The sequence below is a fragment of the Dermacentor variabilis genome, chromosome 2 (genome assembly GCF_050947875.1).
Source record: "Dermacentor variabilis isolate Ectoservices chromosome 2, ASM5094787v1, whole genome shotgun sequence".
In the NCBI taxonomy this organism is placed as follows: domain Eukaryota; kingdom Metazoa; phylum Arthropoda; class Arachnida; order Ixodida; family Ixodidae; genus Dermacentor; species Dermacentor variabilis.
The window spans coordinates 126918833-126939729 of record NC_134569.1 but is presented as its reverse complement, the minus strand read 5'-3'; the positions used below and the strand labels follow the sequence as shown (position 1 = coordinate 126939729).

The window sequence follows — 20897 nt, the reverse complement described above, 5'->3', positions numbered from 1 at the left end:
CCGTTGCGAATCGGCCTGTTCGTTTTGCCAGTGTAATTCCGTTAATTTCAGACAAGAATTCCTTTGCTGAAGTCAAAGTACCCTGACTTGATGCAAGCCCAGGGCTTACAATCAGGGGAAAGGGGGCCCGCCCCTTACTTAGCTGATGATCAGCAGTACATCTATGCACACATATGTATATTCTGGCCTCACTAGCATACAACGTGTAATCCTGTTGTTTACTTGTGAGGGTGTAATTTGGCTCGGAGCGTACACTCTTAAACAAATGTACACCCTTTGGGGAGTATATTTACCACACAACGATAATCGTCATCTGCCTTGCTTGCGTTTCGTTCCTTGGAAACGCTGCGCTCGCTACTTTCCTGTCGAGAAGGCTCTGTCATGCTGATAGCGGGCATGCCGTTCCTTACTTGGAAGTACCGGGCTCACCGCATTAAAGGAAATGCGGACAAGACATAACGATTATTGTTGTGTGGCAAAATGGTGTAATTTTGCTTAAGAATCTATGCACTCTAAAAACAGTTGCACCCTTTGGGGTGTATATTTGCCATACAGCAATAATCGTCATCTGTCTTGCCCGCATTTCCTTTCTTTAAAGCTGCGAGCCCGGTATTTCCAAGTCACGAATGCCATGAGCGTTATCAGCATGACAGAGCATTCTCGACAGAAAAGTAGCGAGCGCAGCGTTATCAAGAAAGGAAACACAAGGCAGATGACGATTATTGTTGTATGGGAACTATACACCCCAGAGGGCGTATATTTGTTTAAGAGCGCAGTCTACACTCCTAGAAAAATTTACACCCTTTGGGGCGTATCTTGTCCCACAACGATAATCGTCATCTGTCTTGCCCGCGTTTCGTTTCTTTAACGCTGCGAGCCCGGTACTTCCCAGTCACGAACGGCATGCGCGCTATCAGTGTGACGCAGCATTCTCGACAGGAAAGTAGCCAGAGCCGAGTTTTCAAGAAAGGAAACGCCAGCAAGGCAGATGACGATTATTGTTGTGGGACAAATACACACCCCAAAGGGTGCAACCGTTTTAAGAGTGTAATAAAAAGTTTACGCCCTTTGGATTGTACTTTGTCCCCAAACAATAATCGTCATCTACCTTGCCCGCATTTCCTTTCTTCAACGCACGAGCCCGGTGCTTCCCAGTAACGAACGGCATGCACGTTATCAGCATGACATAGCGTTCCCGACACGAAAGTATCGGGCGCGGCGTTTTCAAGAAAGGAAACGCAAGCAAGGCAGATGAGGATTATTGTTGTGTGGCATATATACACCACAAAGGGTGTACCTTTGTCTAAGAGTGTAGATATAGATTCATGCTGCAGCTCACACGGAATTCAAGCAACCTTTGTTTATCCCAGCAATTTATGCACATCGCCGCGATGGCCGCGGCCGATCACACGGCAGCGCCAGCCAGGCGCGACGACAAAACGCGACCGGCAGCCACTGACCAACAGGACGCTGCCACGACCCCGCGTTTCTCTACGGGCAAGAATGGCGGCTTATTGCGGCGGCGGCATTGCACAGGCTTGGGCGGCGACCGCGGCCAGGCAGCAGCAAGAAGCTCGACACCGTGGCTGCTAGAGGAGGCTCGTGCGCTCGGTTGCTCGCGCTACGACGTTGTCAAGGGCCGCATGTACCGGCTGTTGTACGCGGCGTTCGGTGTCACGTTCATCATCCTGGTGTGCGGCCTCGCTTCGGTGTTGCTCGACTGGCACCGCGGCCTGGGAGTCGCCCTGATCTTCACGGGAGTTGCGCTAGTGGTCGCCTGCTGGGCCGTGTTCCTGTGCAGCTGCGCCGAGCGGTCGCGAACCTTCCTCGCAGCCATCGCGCCCAGCTACTTGCTCGATCCCCCCTCGTCCGCGGATGCCGACGGACAACGACGCGATGGCGGCACGGAGGACCACGACTTTGCGTCTGCAGGAGATGTCGTCGACTACAAGTGCCTCTGATTCGACGCAGCCCTATTTCCAGTAAAAAGAAAAAAAAAAAGAGAAACGCCAGGACCCATTTCACGATGTCTGCCGACGGCAGCGCACTCAGCATTGATGCAAATGTAGCAACACGACGTATTAAACGCGTCATGTATGAGGCGTGTACTGCAGCGGGACTCCTAGAGTGGCGCCCTCTCGCGAGTGACGTCACGGCCAGGCCGCCGCTCGCTCCGGCTCGCTCGGCTGCCGCGCGCGCTCGTTTTCTTGGTGCGTGCTTGGGGGTATTGGCGGCTTGAGCCGTACTTACAGAAGGTTATTTCAGATTACTTCTGTTGCCATGCGTGGACCGCAGTTTCTTCTTTGAAACCGCGTCAGTCATGAAAATTTGCGACTTGGATATCGCAAGCTATGTAGCGCTGAAGGGGTCTACTGGTCTTGCAATGCATATATGAACCCTGTCTGTTCATAAATTTTGTTTAAAAATAACGTCTGAAAGCTCAACACGCGAAATTATTTATGATGCTTCTCTAAACACTTAACATTCCCTTATTGCTTAAGTATGAGACACATAGCATTTTACATGGAAGAAATACTTTGGTATTTGGTGTCAACATTATAATTGTTAGAAGGACATTGCCCAGCGAAGCTTTCATCATAATTCTTATCACTCTGATGAGTTTTAATCAAGTGTGGCAACCGTATTAAGGCCTAAATGGAAGAAGTAGGGTGCATTTTTTGTGAAAAGGTTTGGTACTACTTTCACCGTTCTCTGAAATAGACACCCAGAAACGCATTGGCTGTTAACACGACGGCGCATCGTGTATAGTATGTATACACTTCACGAATACCATAACAGCAATCACATGAAAGGAAATTTCGTGTTTAAGATCGAGAAGCAATCACAAGCAAGTGATGAAATGTGCCATAGTGACCCTCAGTAGCTTTTATCCACGATATGGCACACACCTCCCGCAACGGAAGCAACCGGCTGTCGTTATGGCGAGGCTCGCATTGTTCGCGAAACCCAGCAGTTCACTACAACTCCGAATTGAAACCGTGAAGTAGCTCTTTACAGCTCCAATTACAATGCCTATATCATACTTGAGGCACTACAGCGCAGCTTAGGCTGCGTTGAAATGGAAAATGCAAACACATTCTGCCTCAACATGTCTCGATCCTGCGTTGTTTAATTACACAGACTGAAAACTATTTGCTTCGTCAGTGCATGAAAGAAAACCTCGCGTACCCGCCTCTTAAAGAAGACACCATAAGTCTCACATGAACACTTGACCTCCACTGGGGAACAATGATACTACTAATGAATGGGCCGTCGGCTTCTTACTGGCTGCAGCGAACCGGTCCAAAAGGCATATTTCACACAAGTCTTTGACTGAGCAGCCTGTGTCAGTTCTCCAAACAGATTCATCATGTCTGTTTCTCAAGCAAGAAGCACCAGTAAATTGCTCAAGTGAGTTGAACGTGTAGCACGGAAAGGGAATAAATATTGGTAAATTCCTCTCGACTCATCGGGGCTCTCGGCGAGACTATAGGACATTTCTACAAAGACGGATGGCCTCCACCTCGGGCTTCCTGATCGGCCACTACTTCGCTTCCATCTCTACGACCCTCTACCTTCCTCCCTCCTACCCTCTCTCTCTTTTAACCCCATCCCCTCCACCCTGCTGGCGCTGAGCCGTGCTCCCGCATGGGTTGCAGAAAATAGCGCTAGCCTTTTATCCTTCCCCACAAGAACCACTTCTCTCTTTCTCTCTCTCTATGCTACAAACAGCTGTAAACCTCAATCAGCTTTGCTTCAAGTTACCGCCACTTAATTTTAACCGGTGAAGAACGGCCTAATTTTGAGAACCAGTTAAAAACGCAAGTGCTGCTGGCCGAATCTAAACTGCAGTGGTAGTTAAGTCCTCGTGTTACTGCCGAGGGTTTCTATGAAGAAATAGAAAAATTCGATGCTATACCGACAACTATTCGTCGTGAGCAAACATGTTTTAGTGGGTTAAAATCAAAATAAATGTTGTAGAAGTCATATATAGTCAGCGTTGTAGGAGTTGAGGAGGACTTTGGGATGAAAACTTGGTAGGTTTATTTACATTATTTACAGTGAGAGTCAAATAACAGTCTTAGAGTCATTACGGGCCGGCAGCAACTCGGACGCTGCGGCCCGTCGCAAGAAGTTCGAAAGAGAATCAAGGAATGCTCCAGGAATGCTCCCGGTCTGTGTCTTTTAAGCCCTTCGGTGTCTCGAAGACACATCACGTTCGGCCAATGGGCGAGCCCGCTCAGGTGTCGGCATTTTCGGCCAATGGTAGGCGGCCGTGCGATTGTGTCACACCCGGCGAAGAGATTCGCTGCTTGGTCCCCAATTGTCCGAGGGCTTACTTCTCCCTGCGGTCTTGCCTTGCTGACTTGCAATGCGCCGTCACAATAGATGGATGGGGGCGACGCTGCCAGGTTTTCACCGCGCATTACAGACGTCTTGCTTCGGGACCCACTTTACCCGCAACAGTGCCAGGCTCTCGCTTCACTTTCGGGAAGAGTCAAGCAGTGAATAGCTCCACCGGCGGCACACGAAGTGGGGGCCGCCAACTTGTTTGCACGTGCCGCGCCTCAGGATTGTGGTATCCGTGCTTCTGCGCTCCTTAATTAGCTGTGGCGCGACTCGATGTGGTCTGGTGAACTCGAAGTAGGCTCAGGAAACGGCCCCGTATCTAACAGCGTTTAATTGTGACACGCATATGGCACCATGGTGGGTATGGAATCTTAACTAGATTCTTATGTGCTGCGCTTTTGCGTCCACGCTTTTATTAGTCACGTGAGCTACCACTGGAAAGTGTAGATCCGCGCATGAAAAACCCGTAATGGGCTGGTCTGAGCTCCGTCGGGTGGCCCTATAGCGTTGTCTTCGAGAAATGTATTGTTTGGGAAATAAGCTACTTGATTGCATTTTCGCGAACGAAAACATCGTAAAATATATATTTCAGACGCCCGTCATAAGCATACAAGCATTGGAAACGAGAGCGAACAAACGGAAACACTGCAGAAGGCGTCTGGACACCGCCCGAACTGCAGCGGACGACAGACGCGAGTCCGTGCCCTGACGTCACGCGAGCGGCGCTCGCAGCGCCCCTCTAGGTCGTTCTCGGGGCTAATAGCGATTTCCACTGGCCACGCTGCGCCATCTAATGCCGCTGCCGCGAAGTCCTTTGCGTGGCCTCCGAGATGGCACCGGTGGCGCGTGTGGGAAAACAGGCAAATGGAAAGCACGAGAGGGAAAAACAGGCAAATGCGACGACTCGAAGAAAAATTGGCAGTGGCTTAGCTCGGCTATGCCAGGATATACGTAGCGAAAGCTAAGGCATAGCATGGTTAGCCTTGGTTAATCTTGATTGCAAGTCCAGGTTAGTCTGGTTTTCTAGCTATGTTGCGGCGTTTAGCCAGTCGTTCGATCGGCGCGCTGTTCGTCGGTTTCCTGGGCGATTCGTTTCCTCTTCATCTCGTTCCGATGCCTCCTCCTGCTTATCAGAATTGTCGCCGTCCATAGTGCCGCCTCAACTGTGGTTGCGGCGCACGCAAGCTCTCCTTTTCTATCCTCCGACATGTTATCAGGCATTCGACGCAGCTGGCGAAGCGAGCGGAGGCGAGCGCAACGACGAGGAACGCGGTGTGACGTCATACCAAACGGCGGCGGAAGAAAGGCGCGGCGAGACACCTGTGGCTCGGCGCTACTAGTGGCGCATGCGCTAGTAGTAGAGACTTTTAGCCTGTCCGCTATTCCGGTAAACGGGGGCGGTTTGGGCAGATTGCCGGATTTGCAGGGGCGTAAACGTGAGCGGCCAGAGTGGTGCAGCCGCCTGGTGGCGTAGAGTTCAACCAGACAAACACAGGGCTAAAACTGCAGTAACCCGCTATATCCTGCTTCGCTGCTGGTGCAAATTTTTGGCAGCGGCGTAATTGTGAACACGATTACGCCGCTGTTGAAAATTTACACCAGCAGCTAAGCAGAATATAGTAATTAGCTTTCTGTTTGTGTGGTTTAGCTTTACGCCACCAATCTGGCCGCTCACGTTTATGCTCCCGCTAAACCGGCAAACCGCCCGCGCTTGCCGGAATACCGGACGCGCTAAAATTCTCCAGTGACTAGGGAGAGAGAGAGAGAAATATCCGCGGCGAGGCGTGCGTTGTGATGTCATGTGCCTCCTCTGAGCACCGCCACGGCGAAATCGCAAGTTCGCGGCCAGTAAAGCTTTTCCTCTAAAAATAATTTCTCTAATACGCTTTTTTGTATGTAGCCATATTAACGACATGAAAGTTTCCCAAAAGTGTGCTTTTAACAGTTCGGGACAGTCGTAACTGGAACACCGATGCATTATTTAGCATATTTGGAAAACGGATATATCGAAAGTGGTGCTAGCCTTCGGATTTACGCTAAACATGCATTCCTTTGCTGCAGCGAAGAGATGCAGTTGACTGTATGCTGAGCAGCTCAACGACGATCCGGGAGCAGTGCAACGAGCCCTGTGTGATGACTGGTTGCCTGCAGCGGAACGACTGCGCTGAACTCTTGACTGCGAGGTTTGGTGAGTGCGGGACTTTCTTCTTCTGAGCTTTGCCAGGCTTTTGTTAGTGTCAGAAACAGAGCTGGTAATTGTGGTTGTCGTTGCTGCCGGGTTAGTTTGCGGCAAGACAATAGTAAGCAGTAGAGAAAGCAGCATTCAGAGCAGCCATGGATTTGAAGTCGTTGCGCAAACCGAAATTGTTGGAGCTTGCAAGAGAGTTGGGTCTGGATGTCTCAGACAAACTCAGAAAACCTGAACTGCTAAAGGCTATTCTGGAGTTAGAAGCTGAGGATGACGAGCTGTCGGAATGCCTTGAGACCATTGAGGAAAGGGAGACGGCAAAAAGACAGGAGCGCGAAATTAAAGAACAGAAAGAGCGAGAGCAACAAGAGAAAAAAGAAGAGCGTGACCGTCAACACGCTTTGGAAATGAAGCGTCTCGAGATAGAGATGGAACGCGCTCGTAATGGAAGTCAGGCACACGGTGCAGGAGAACGAGTATTGTTCAAAATGACTGACCTGATGCGGCCGTTTAAGCTTGGAGAGGACATTGGTTTGTTCCTGGTTAACTTCGAGCGAACGTGCGAGAAGCAGGGGTTCTCTCGGGAAACGTGGACACAGCGCTTGCTCACTTTGTTACCCGGCGAGGCGGCCGACGTAGTCGCTCGCTTGGATAGAGAGGAGTCAGAGGATTTCGACAAAGTGAAATCGAGTCTGCTAAAAAAGTACAGGCTGTCAGCGGAGGCTTTCCGTCGGAAGTTTCGGGAAAGTGAGAAAGGCAAGAATGAGTCATATACAGAGTTTGCCTACAAGCTATGTCAAACATGCAGGAGTGGCTCAAAGAAGAGAAAGCGTTTGGTGACCACGATAAAGTTCTGCAGTGTTTCGGGCTAGAACAGTTTTATAGTCGGTTACCTGAGAACGTGCGGTACTGGGTCTTGGATAGGCCAGACGTTTGTACGGTGGCTAAAGCCGCTGAGCTAGCCGAGGAGTTTGTGACGCGTCGGGCTCGCGGAGCTAAGGACGGTCAAAAGGGTGAATTTGGCTCGAAGTTTGAGAGGCCGAAGTTCACACCCATGAGAGCAAAGGGGAACACGCGTAGTGAGGATGCGAGTGAAAGCAGTCCGACCAAACGTAAAGAGACGGCGGCAGCCGAAGCCGAACGCAGAAAGCGGTTCGAGATGAGGCAAGCGCGCGTGTGTTATACGTGCCAGAAGCCGGGTCACTTTTCGGCGCAGTGTCCGGAAACAACACCAAAAGTTGTGTTTTTTTCATTATGCAGCACTGACGAGAACATGAAGCTTCTCGAGCCTTACATGCGAGACCTCCTCGTGAACGGGAAAGAGTGCCGAGTGCTTCGCGATTCCGCAGCTACGATGGATGTAGTTCACCCGTCTTACGTAGAACCCCATATGTTCACGGGCGAGTGCGCATGGATCAAGCAAGCCGTGGAAGCTCATAGCGTGTGTCTGCCGGTAGCAAAAGTGCTTATTGATGGACCTTTCGGAGCGCTTGAGACGGAGGCCGCAATGTCTTCTATGCTGCCCCCCCAGTACCCGTACCTATTTTCAAACAGGTCCGATCACCTCCTGCGCGAGAAGGGGCTTTTGTTTGGTGAGGCTAGCGTTCAGGCCTTAACCAGGTCGAAGGTTCGGGAGCTCGCTGCAAAGGCGGTAGTTGCGGGGCCGACGTTATCAAACAATGAAAAAGGGTCAGAGGCGCAGCAAGCCGATATTCAGAGCACGCCTGAACTGAATAAAATTGAGTCTGTAACGTTAAAGGCACCAGATACTGGAGAGGAAATTCCCGATGCGGGAAAGTTAGAAGAGCTATCTGCAGATTTGCTCATCGCGCCTACGTCAGACGGACTTGATAGGTTGCTAAAAGTCAGCCGGTCGGCTTTGATAGCCGAGCAAAAAAAGGATGGCAGCCTAGAAAACATACGCTGCAATGTCAAGGAAGGTATCGCCAGGAAAAATGCGCGTTTTGTGGAAAGAGGTGGAGTCCTGTACCGGAAGTATCTAGACCGCAGAGGAGTGGAGTTCGATCAGCTGATCGTTCCTCAATGCTATCGTCAGGATCTGTTGCGCTTGACGCATGGGGGTTCGTGGTCCGGACACCTAGGAGTTAAGAAAACTAGGGACCGTCTCTTGCAAGAGTACTATTGGCCAGGGTGTTTTCGGGACGCAGACCATTTCGTGAGGACATGTGACACCTGTCAGCGGGTGGGCAAACCAGGGGACAAATCGAGGGCGCCGTTGAGATTGGTACCTATCATTACGGAGCCTTTTAGACGGCTCGTTATTGATACAGTGGGACCTCTGCCGGTAACAGCCACGGGGTACAGACACATTTTGACTGTGATCTGCCCAGCGACAAAGTTCCCTGAAGCAGTGCCGCTTAAAGAACTCAGCTCAGTTGAGATAGTCAATGCACTACTGTCCATATTTGCGCGAGTTGGTTTTCCTGCGGAAATCCAATCAGATCAGGGCACGGTGTTTACTAGCGCTTTGACGACAACTTTTCTCGAAAGGTGTGGGGTAAAGCTGCTACACAGCTCAGTGTACCACCCACAGTCGAATTCCGTTGAGAAGCTCCACTCCGTCATGAAGCGCGTGTTGAGAGCATTGTGTTTTGAACATCGAACTGACTGGGAGCTGTGTCTGCCTGGGGTGATGTTTGCATTAAGGACCGCGCCGCATGCGGCTACGGGGTTTTCGCCAGCTGAGCTGGTGTACGGTCGCTCGCTTCGGTCTCCGCTTCGCATGCTTCGAGAATCGTGGGAAGGCAGGGGCGACGACCCAGTCGTGGTGGAGTACGTACTTAAGCTCCTCGAACGCTTAAGAAGGGCACAGGAGTTGTCAGGTGAAGCAATGACAAAGGCCCAGCAGAGGGCCAAGGTTTATTATGATCGGACAGCCAGGGCCCGTCGTTTTGAGGTGGGCGATGAGGTCATGATATTGCGCACATCGCTAAACAACAAACTAGACGTGCAGTGGGAGGGCCCAGCACGAATTGTTCAGAAACTGTCGGACGTTAACTACGTGGTGAGTCTGCCAGGAAAGCGGAAAGCACAGCAAGTTTACCACTGTAATCTGCTCAAACCTTATAAACAAAGGGAAGCAGTAGTGTGCATGATGGTAAACGTTCCCGAAGAGCTTCCGGTCGAGCTTCCGGGACTAGGCTCAGTGACGTCCAGGGAAGACACCGGTCAAGTCATTAGTGACTTAGTCAGTGGAGCATCGCTGTCGCGTGAACAGAAAACCGAACTACACCAGCTATTACAAGAGTTTCAAGGTCTGTTCTCTGAGAGGCCTGGTAGGACTTCTGTCCTTACTCATGACATAGAACTTACCTCCCCAGAGCCAGTACGATCCAAGGCGTATCGGGTGTCACCCCGCCAGAACGATATTATGGAGGCTGAGGTAAAGAAAATGCTACAGCTCGGTGTTATTGAGGCAGGTGAGAGTGATTATACCTCCCCTTTGATTTTAGTTGATGTACCGGGCAAGGAACCTCGTCCTTGCGTCGACTACCGCAGGCTTAATTTCATCACTAAGGATCAAATTTATCCGATCCCTAACATCGAGGAGCGCCTTGAGAAAGTTAGTAGCGCTCAGTTTATTTCCACCCTAGATCTTGTCAGGGGTTATTGGCAGGTTCCACTTACAGAAGAGGCTAGTAGGTATGCGGCGTTCATTTCACCAATGGGAACATTCCGTCCTAAAGTGTTGAGTTTTGGTTTGAAGAACGCGCCATACTGCTTTTCAAGCCTCATGGATAAAGTGTTGCGGGGACAGCAAGAATTCGCTTTACCGTATCTAGACGACGTAGCGATATTCTCCGCATCCTGGTCGGAGCATATGGCACACTTGCGGGCAGTGCTAACCCGCCTGCGCGAAGCGGGCTTGACAGTCAAGGCTCCTAAGTGCCAGTTAGCACAGGCCGAGGTTGTCTACCTCGGTCACGTGATTGGTCAGGGTCGTCGCCGCCCCTCTGAAATAAAGGTGGCCGCTGTGCGAGACTTCCCGCAACCGCGCACGAAGACCGATATTCGGTCGTTCTTAGGTGTCGCCGGCTACTATCAGAGGTACATCCCCAGGTACTCTGATATCGCGGCTTTCCTGACGGATGCTCTAAGAAAGACAGAGCCTCAAACAGTCGTCTGGGACGAGACAAAGGAAAGAGCTTTTAGCGCCCTAAAGAGTGCCCTAACAAGCCAGCCTGTGCTACGATCGCCAGACTATACAAAAGGGTTCGTTGTTCAGTGCGATGCTAGTGAGCGAGGCATGGGCGTTGTACTGTGCCAACGGGAAAATGGAGAAGTAGAACACCCCGTCCTGTATGCTAGTCGTAAGCTGACCAGTCGTGAGCTGCAGGCGTATAGCGCCACCGAGAAAGAGTGTGCATGTCTCGTGTGGGCCGTTCAGAAATTGTCATGCTATCTAGCCGGCTCGAGGTTTATCATTGAGACGGATCACTGCCCTCTCCAATGGCTGCAGACCATCTCTCCCAAAAATGGCCGCCTCCTGCGCTGGAGCCTCGCTTTGCAACAATATTCCTTTGAGGTGCGTTACAAAAAGGGGAGTCTCAACGGTAACGCCGATGGCTCAAGTCGAAGCTCCTAACGTAGGAATCAGCCTCAAAATTGTTTGTTACTGATGTTTTTCTTCCTGAGGCAGGATTTTTTAACATATTGCTTTTGTTTAGTGTTTCAAAGTGATGACATGCTTTCTAGTGCAATTTTCCAATTTGTGGACGCGTTCTGAGTGATGCTAGACTACTGTAAGGAACTAGGCAGTGGTATAAAAGGGGAAAGAGCCTGGCAGGGCTTAGTGAGGGTTGTGCCGTGCTTGCTGACTGAGCGGTTGAGTTTCAGCGTAGTTCTAACGCTTGCCGGGAACGGGAACAAGAATGTGAACTCTCCCGAAGTCACTTTGCAGTGTCCTGTGCGAACCTGAACGAGAGAACGAGGCCTTCTCTGTGCGCTGCGCTCAAGAAACGTCGAGGGACGCCCGACTTCGGTTATGAGCATCATCGAGCGACATCCCTCCGGACAGCGGATGCAGTCCCCTGTCCATCGGGATCTCCTTCCCCCGGCGGGGCGGTCTGTTACGTTTCGCCTACGACGCGCGGTTTAGCCGGCGCGACTGCAACAAAGCGGCAGACATTTTGGCCCGTTCGGCGTCGCCGCTACGCTCCCCGCCAAGCGCGTCCAGGCATGTTCCGATGCCACGTGTCTTCATGTGCGTGTGTGAGTGTATGTGCCATTGTGCCCGACCGGAGGCGCTACGACAGTAGAAGTCACCTTCTCCTCCCAGCCATTGTGCCCGACCGGAGGCGCTACGACAGTAGGAGTTACCTTCTCCTCCCAGCCATTGTGCCCGACCGGAGGCGATACGACAGTAGGAGTTACCTTCTCCTCCCAGTCTTTGTGCCCGACCGGCGGCGCTACGACAGTATGCGTCACCTTATCTCATTGTACAATCACGTGCTCGTCTATTGAGGGGTTCCTTCTTGCCCTCAACTGCGAGAGTATAAAAACAGCTGCCCCCGGACGAAAAAGGAGGGCTCCGATTTCTTCTGTTGAGTAAAGTGCACTCCCGTCTCTCTACTTCGGTCAACCTGACCGCCAACTCTTTGCGATGTTAAAATAAACAAGTTGTTTTGTTGTTACCAGTCGACTCATGCTTTGCCGGGACCTTCGGATGCTTCCAGTTGTACCCCAGGCCGCCAGGCCAACGCTACCCTTGGGGCTTGCGACCCAGGTGCAACAACGGGCGTCAGCGCCGAGTTCCCAACAGGTCGTACCATCGGTGCGACCACAACAACCGTTGCCATCGGTGGGATTCAAACAACACGTAGAGTATTCGAAAATTAGCATTTCTCTTGCGCACGCTAGTGCATAGTTGCTCAGCCATCACATTGTTTAGTCTCAGCTGAATGCTCTCTATTATGCTTCAGCGGAAATGCCCTCTCACATTCAAGCCTGAACAATACTAGAATATGCACTTTGTCAACGGAGAAAAAAGCACTTACCTGCCATTTCACCAAAACCTCTATAATTGTCAAGTGCAAGGCACGCTGTAAGTAATATTACTGAATATTAATGGAGCTACAAGTGACAGATGAAAAACGTCCACAGCTGTATTTGCTCACTTAAGTGAGCATAAAATAATGATTTGTTAACTTACTTCGAGTTCGACGTTGTAAGCATGCTTGTTCTGTTGTGACAAACACTTCGCGACCTGCGGTGGTTGCTTAGCGGCTATGGTGTTGGGCTGCTAAGCACGAGGTCGCGGGATCGAATCCCGGCCACGGCGGTCAAATTTTGATGGGGGCGAAATGCAAAAACACCTGTGTACTTAGATTCAGGTCCACCTTAAAGAACCCCAGGTGGTAGAAATTATTCTGAAGTCCCTCACTATGGTGTGCATGATAATCAGAACGTGGTTCTGGCACCTAAAACCCCATAATTTACTTTAAGCACCTTCCTGCGATGTCTGTGCTGTTTACTTCATTGACACGATATGCATAGTTGTAGTTGTAAATTTGACGTCCTTTCTCAAGCGTCAGTGGCCCAAAATAGGCCTTGATGTCTTCAATTACCTTAAAATTGCAATTTAGGACGACTGACACATTCCAAACGAGCGCTGCAAAAGCATGCCTCCATAATAGTGGCCGCCTCAGTGTTTCGTGGAACTGACATGGTGTGGAACTGACATGGTGGCGCTGATGGCTGAGCCGATCTAAAACCCCTTAAACTTCGTAACGTAGTGACACTCTTCTCCTCTGCCTTCACTCCTCCCCGTTTCTTCTCTTTTTCACAGTCACTCCTCGACCGTGGCGCCACCTACACTGCTCGAACGTAGCAACGGCGTCAACATGCACTCCTCGCCACTCCATAGATGCTTCTCAAGCAAAAATGGCACCGATGCACGGCGCGAGGACCCACGTGATGCTATTAGGCCAATAGCGACGCGGCGTCGGCCTGAGTGTGCGAGGAGGAGGCGGCATTCTTCAAAGCGTGGCACTACTTTACGAAGTTTAAGGGGCTTTAAGCCGATCACTGCGCCACCTGACCATTGAAGGTAGACCATAGACAGTTTAATTGAGGATGCCGCCATTTTGCAATTGCAGCGCTGTCTATCGTGCGGTGCCATGCTGATACGTGGGATCGTGCTGGAGGGTGCACGGCGAATGTGCAGTTGACGATGAGTGGCAAGTTTTTGCGCTTTCCCGAGAGGCGTCAGCAAGTTGTTTGGATTATAAAACTTGTTAGCGTGTCGTCGCTAAGCTTTTAGCTTCGACATAGCTGCAATATCGAATGGCGACGGGCCTAGAGGTGCTCCCGCAGCTCTCCCCACAATCAAAATAGGAGGCGAGTCAAGTCTGAACATTGTCGATACATAACATACACATGTAACGTGTTATCATCGTATGTCTAGCCTTGAACTCTATTAAGGTATTACTCAGGCAAGAACAATCAGAGGTGTCTCCATGCGTCATGCGGTGCGCCACACCAGCGTACGTCCCAATCCAAGTAACTACGAAGCTCTGAGTAAGCACGTTTTACTAGCTTTCGTGGTCCTAAAGTTTTGTGGCATGATTTCCTAAACATTGTTTATCCGGGAACCCGGGCATCAAGCTCTACAAAATAAAGAACTGAAAAACCTCGATCAAAAGGGCTGTTAACAGGGATAAAATGAGCTGATGATAGTAGCTGCGAATATGCTACAATCAAGCAGACACACGTGACGCATTGTAAGAATATACACACTCTTAGTTCTGTAATTGTGCCTGCGTGTGCAAGGGCACGTTGCTTACTTGAGAGAGCTGACAGACGAACAACTACTCTTTGCAACAGCATTTTTATTTTCTGCAGTAATACAGCAAGTGATGAGCAGCATCAACAGCTTGCCGGCGAGATCCGGAAGCGTGGGAGAGCCCCTGTGAACTAGGGCCGGCTAGCACACGGTAGGCATCGCTTTGGTTACAGAATGGAAAAGAACACACTTTCATTTCTTAGTCGGCACGTACTGTTCTTATATTACATCCGCGGTCAACTTCCACCAGAACGTTGGTTGCCAAGCAAGATAACCTTAGAAGACGTTTGAACAGAATAAGTTTAATGTGCATGCACGAAGAAATAGTTAGCTTCATCAATTCGCAATAGCTGACCGACTCGAATACGCACCTTTCTTTCATATCCCAGTTTCATCATGGATGCCCAGTTCCGAGTTCGTCACCGAGCGCTCACTGGGAACAAAACCTTCCAAACATATATGCGATGGCATCAAGTCATTTCTGTTTATGCTGGCAATAAAAAGCGGACGCTTCTCCGCTATCACAGTGGCGGTGTCCACGAAGCTGCCGCGGGTGAAGATGCACTTCACGCTTGCTTCCTAAAGTTATTTTTGCAGCCGAATACAGCAGAGTGGTAGCCCGTCGGCCTTGAGTCATCTGACATCGCAGAAATCCCAGACAGAATACGTTAGAGTCGCACTAATTTGCAATTAAACCACTACTTTTCCAAGATGTCGCTAGGGGAAAATGGAATCAGCACATACCAGTGCGAGGAGGGCAGCGGCGCGGTGTGCTGATTTGAGGCTACGTTCCTCCTTGCAGATAAAATGGTCTGTAGTAATCACGAATCACTTTGGTATGATGGCGGTAGCCACCATTCGTTCATTCTGCCACAGATAGGAATGTGTTTCTTTCACTACTTTCCTCTGAAATAGCAGATGTGATCGAATTATTGGTGGTCAATGGTGATTATGTTCACTTAAATTTTCTCGACTACTCACAAATCACAGCTTCATGGGCATAAAATGAAAGGTGATTCAATTATGACAATAAGGAACTGAGAAGTTTGAGCCAGTAGTAAATGTCAATAACCTTTTTACCATCATAGCGTTTACTTGTACGCGCTGCCGTTGAGTAGAATGAAGTGTCAATATACAAGCAATTATGTGAATAATATAAAGAAAATCAGCCAGTCATTAGCAATAAAGGGTGATTTTGCATGTTCTGTGTTGTCGGGTATTTACAATCCTTCACTTTAAGGGTATCCCATGAACAGTCGTTAACAGGGTAATTAAATTACGGTGAGTAGGATCTCGTATGCTTTAGTCCCTAGAGATGACAAATTAGGTCACATTGCCCGTATGTTGCACATCTATAAACTGCGGTAATGCATTACGAAGTGAACACGATGGTCATTGTGCTTTACAATGCAGATGGTAGCTGTGATGCGTACCGAATGTTTTTTCAAGTCTGATATGCTCAGAGAAAGGCGGCCAATTTGATGGTTTGCTATTCCAACAAATTTCTTGAAAGGGCGTATCATGTGAATCAGTAAAAAGGGCAACAACAAAAAACGAAACGCCCAACAGATCTGGGATGGACACATACATGTAATTCCTCAAGATCCAATCGGTAAGAATGGCTTTACAATAATAATTAAAGAAAAGAAAAAAACATCAGGCCTCTTGACAAGCCAGTGTGCAGCACTACTTGTGTTTTGTTTTCCTTCACTTAAAAAGGACCGTACTAATAACAGGGTACATAATAAATGCCAAGAACGGTTGTATCTGTTTTCTTTTGACGCATTTTTGCCTACATTATTCCTTTCAGAGAGAGCTTAGCTTATTTGTAATATGACCTTGCCTATCATCCATTTCTCTCAGTCATTGCTTGTGGACATCAGTCAGGTCAATCGTTGTGGATACTCTCTTCTTACCAATATTCCTGTATATTCTGTTCACTGTGTGCATCCGCTTGGTGTGTGCTTGTGTCGCAAAGGCCCGGCATTGCCGGGCTTCATCAATTGATGACTAAGAATGGTGAACGTTGAGCGGCGGGAAATCTTATTCTCATGACCGCCATGAGCCTGCCACTTCTATGGTCCAACATTAAGAAGGTCTTCGAATGACCACAATAAATTTTCCAGTGTGAGTATTAATTTTGCTTCCGGTCTACCGACTGGTATGCTACTGACTAGGTAAAAGTAAGAACATTCTTGTATACTATGGGCTCACAAGAAGCCAGGTGGGTCTTGGATAAGCTAGGCTTCCGAGCATCACAGTGCTTTGATGTCATAAAGCAAAAGTTCAAATTAATTTTTAATCAGCCTAATAATGTGTGTTAACGTGTCAAGTTGGATCAGTGAATGCAAGAAGGAGAAATGAAGCATGACTGATATTTGTTCAATGTGTCTCGCCAAAACTATGCCAAAGGTTCCAGGTAGAGCAAGCCATTTCTTGCAGGGTATTCTGTGGAGTGTTACCGCGATCGTCTAGATATCGTAAATGAGACACTTGTTTATATTGGGTAATAAAGACTGTAAAAGCTTGCGTCTGGGAAATATGGCAGTTTTGTTGTACAAAACAAATTCTCGAACTAATGTTCCAGAGGAAAAACTACCATTCTAAGTAAAGCAAACAACATATCTGCTGAATCTGTCGGGGGTGCGGTTCTTCCGTGCAGACGACAGGCAGATGACCAGCATAGGGCGTTGTGTGATCATCGTGAGTGGTGTGCCTCTGCTTTTATGTAAAGTGAACATTTTGATTATTTGAACCATGGAAGCAGGCAAGATGCATGCTGCTGGATAACCAGGTATGCTCACGTTTCTGCCATGGCTAATTCCCGCATCACCGAGGCATACCGACGTGGTGGCGACTTGAAGCAATTGGTCCAAACACTGGGAATAAATATAAAGACTGGGCACTCAATTGCCGCAACAGATCGCAAAACAGCTAAGAAACGCGGTGGCTTGTCAAAAAAGCTTGGGCAAGATGTGGCTGAGACCCTGTGTGAAATTGTAGAAAAGAATCCATCCTTCATGCTTATGCAAATCAGGATGTCTTTGACAGAGAAGTTTCCTGGTGTCGAAATCATCAAATTGACTATCGATTGGCTTCTTGATGGCCATGGTTATACACTTAAGTTAGTTACTCAGAGGCTAGTTGACTGTAACGATCCCGATGTCAAGGAAGAGCGTCACAAGTTCGCTCAATGGCTTCAAAATGAGGGGACCACAGTGACGCGGTACTACATTGACAAAACAAATTTCAATGTTGGTGTGCAAGAAGTTTTGGCAGTGCAAAACGAGGTGCCCCAGCTAGTCGTCTTGCAACCAGCACAAAGGGCGTGAATATAAATGTTTGGCTTGTATGTCTGCAAATGGCCTTCTGCATTGGGCTTTAGTGGACAAGAGTCACTGGGCTGTATTCAACGAATTTCTCAGTGATCTGTCCAAGGTTCATCATCGGGAACCCAGCACTGAAGCTGTGTTCTTGTTCGACAACGTGCCAGTGCACCGCCGTGCTGAGGAGGTTGTCTTGGCCACCACTGAGCACTCACTGAAGCAGCTTCCACCCTACAGCCCATTCCTCAATTCAATCAAAGTTTTTTTTAAGTACAAGGCTGGTGTGAAGGCTTTTCTAGCTGAACAGCGCGACCGTTTTTTCATGACACCACCGGGCATCTCCAAGAAACAGCATCGCTGGGCACTGCTAGTTGAGGCCGTGGGAGAGTAAATGCAACACATCCTGCGAGTAGAGTGTGTTGCCTACGACAGCCACAACTATACTTTTGTGCAAGCTGCCCTAGAGTGTCACAATATGTGATAACTGCTCAGTGCTGCACGCAAAGGAAAGTCGATGGCCTTCCAACAAAGTGCTTTTAGTTTATAATAATAAAGTTTGCCTCTCACAGATCTACGTATAGCTCTTATGGTCAGCATTTGTACGAGCGATTCACAGGCATCGCCTTTGCAGCGCGGATCATCGATTGCTTCACAAGAGCTTAAAAGCACTTCAACATACTAAGCTTTGCTGATGAACTTCGAATTAGCTCCTTTCCCCATCAATCTGCTACAAGAAAATCGATGAAGCGCTGCTTCTGCTATGTTAACATCCTTGTTTTCATTTAGTTCTCCATGTCAATTGATGCCTGTTATGCTGTTCTAATGAAAAAAGGCTTAAAAATTCAGAAAGTTGGCAACTAAAACCTCCCTTTGGCTTCATTGCATCAACTGACTCACACATGTCAGTTCCTAATTGTCATAATTGAATCACCTTTTTAGCCATCTTTCATTTTATGTCCATGAAGCTGTGATTTGTGAGTAGTCAGGAAAAATGAAGTGAACATAGTCACCATTGACCACCAGTATTTCGATCACATCTGCAATCTCACAGGAAACACATTCATACCTGTGGCGAAATGAATGAATGATGGCTACCGCTGTCAAAGTGATTCGTGATTACCAGTGACTAATTCTTAGCGCCTCCAGGTTATTTATCTTGAGTCATCGTTCGAATTACTTATCATTTGAGATACATCACACTATGATCTATAAATGTAACAGAACGCTGAACTGAGCTTATCACTAGTGATCACTAATCACCCTTCACTATCAGGTAGCAATGGCAGCAGAAAAAAGCTGATTCTATGACAATCTCATAGATATTAATGACTCTGTGCACAATTGATGGCTGCCGCTGCCATACCAAACAAAGTGACTCGTGATCATTAGTGACAAATACCTAGCACCTCCTAGTTATTAAACATGAATTGCCATTCGACTCAATTTTAATTTGATACACACGACTTTATGCTGTATGAAAGTATGAAAACAAACAAATGAGCTTATCACTAGTGATGATTAATAACCCTGCATCATCAGTTACGAATGGTAGCAGAACAAATGTTCACCGATCGTAAATGATCATAACTGAATCGTTGTTTAAAAGAGTTTTCATTTGACATGCATGATGCTATGCTGCATAAAAGTACAAGAACATTGAACAGAGCTTATCATTAGTAATCATTAATGACTCTGTGATGTCAATTAGCAATGTTAAATGATTAAAACTCTCATTTATTGACTTTCATTTATGCCATTGACGACGTGCACGGATGATGGCTGTGACCGTCACACTACACAAAATGATTCTTCATCACTAGTGATTGAATCTTAGCATCTCCTATAGTTATTAAATTACAGTTATTGAATCACCGTCTGAATGAAATTTCGTTTGATGCCTATGACGCTATTCTGTATGAAAGTTGGAGAATATTGCAGTGAGCGCATCACTAGTGATTACTAATAACTCGGTGTTATCAGCAGTGTAACAAATAAGTGCCCATCTTGTTACAGCTTGATTGATGCTACTGATGGCACTCACGAGTGAAAGCTGCCGCAGTGACAGTAAAATAGGTGAATAATATGCACTAGTGGCTTAAGGATACGAGTCTATAGTGGGCATAGTTGAGTCACTCGTTTTATCGCATTTCATTTGACATACACAACGTTATGGTGTGCAAAACATCAACCCTGAACTGCGCGTTGTATTTCACTTGTGCTCACTAGCGACTCTACCATATCAGTTAGGTTAGGTTAGTTAGGTGTATTGTGCAATCGTTATTCATGAGCGTTTTAGTGGTATCAATGACGAGATGTTTGAAGGCTGGGGATATTGGAGTAAAATAGTGAATCGTATGCGCTAGCAACCAAAGCTTCCCGGCCAGGGCATAGTTATCATTAAATCACCCTTTATTGTTCCGATAGCCATGGCCAAATCGTATGTCATTAACTCAATTAACATACTCATGCTGACGTTTCCTCTTAATTAATTGCTGAGAACCATCATCTGCTGTGTCGCTCTTATGACGAAGTAGCGAAAAAAAGAAAAACTCCAAAAGTTGTTAAGTCACAAGGCGGGAAACCTACTGGTCCCTCATTTCACCCTTTTATATTGAAGGTATTAACCCCTAATATGTTCGCAAAATTTCAGAGGCCATGAAATTGAAAGGTTCTTGAATTGCATTATGCCTGGATGAAATTCACTGGCATTTGGATTATTTCGGCTGGCGTTTTGATTAAATTCAGTGATGCTCAGATTAAAATGGCTGGCACTTAGATTAATTTGAATGGCGCTTGGATTAAATTGCCTGGCGCATGGATTATATTGAGCGGGAAACCCTGTACACGTGGTTCAGCGCAGTTGAGCACTGCGAATTCAACTATTTGATATGCCTAACTCCTCCTTCTGCTCGCTCTTGCTACTAGTGCATTCTCCAGCAGCTAGTATATTTATGTGCACATGCATCCCTATGCACGGGCAAGTGCTTAAAGAATTCATGTGATGCCCACAGTTGACAGAAACGCTTGGTGCATCACCGACTAGTGCGAGAAAAAGCAGGACATGACGGCAAGTGCTTCCTTTCATGCCATATAGTACTCTGCCTGGCAAGCATATTTACACTGTGGAAAGGCACTTAGCTAAAGCAGTCAAGTTGGCATGCCGCATTCTGAGCGACATAACATTTTTTAGTACATTTCATTATTGTAGAGAAGTGAATGTCTCCCCATC

The 20897-nt window shown here is 48.0% G+C and overlaps 1 protein-coding gene across 1 annotated transcript in view; it reads right to left on the bottom strand.

Annotated features, from left to right (window-relative positions):
- RpL8 (ribosomal protein L8) overlaps positions 1 to 20897 on the bottom strand; it is a 67810-nt gene that overhangs the window by 21357 nt on the left and 25556 nt on the right. The window contains exon 2 of the mRNA XM_075681966.1: positions 12556 to 12600. Within this exon, the coding sequence (XP_075538081.1) occupies positions 12556 to 12600 (45 nt within the window). The remainder of the gene's footprint in view (positions 1 to 12555; positions 12601 to 20897) is intronic.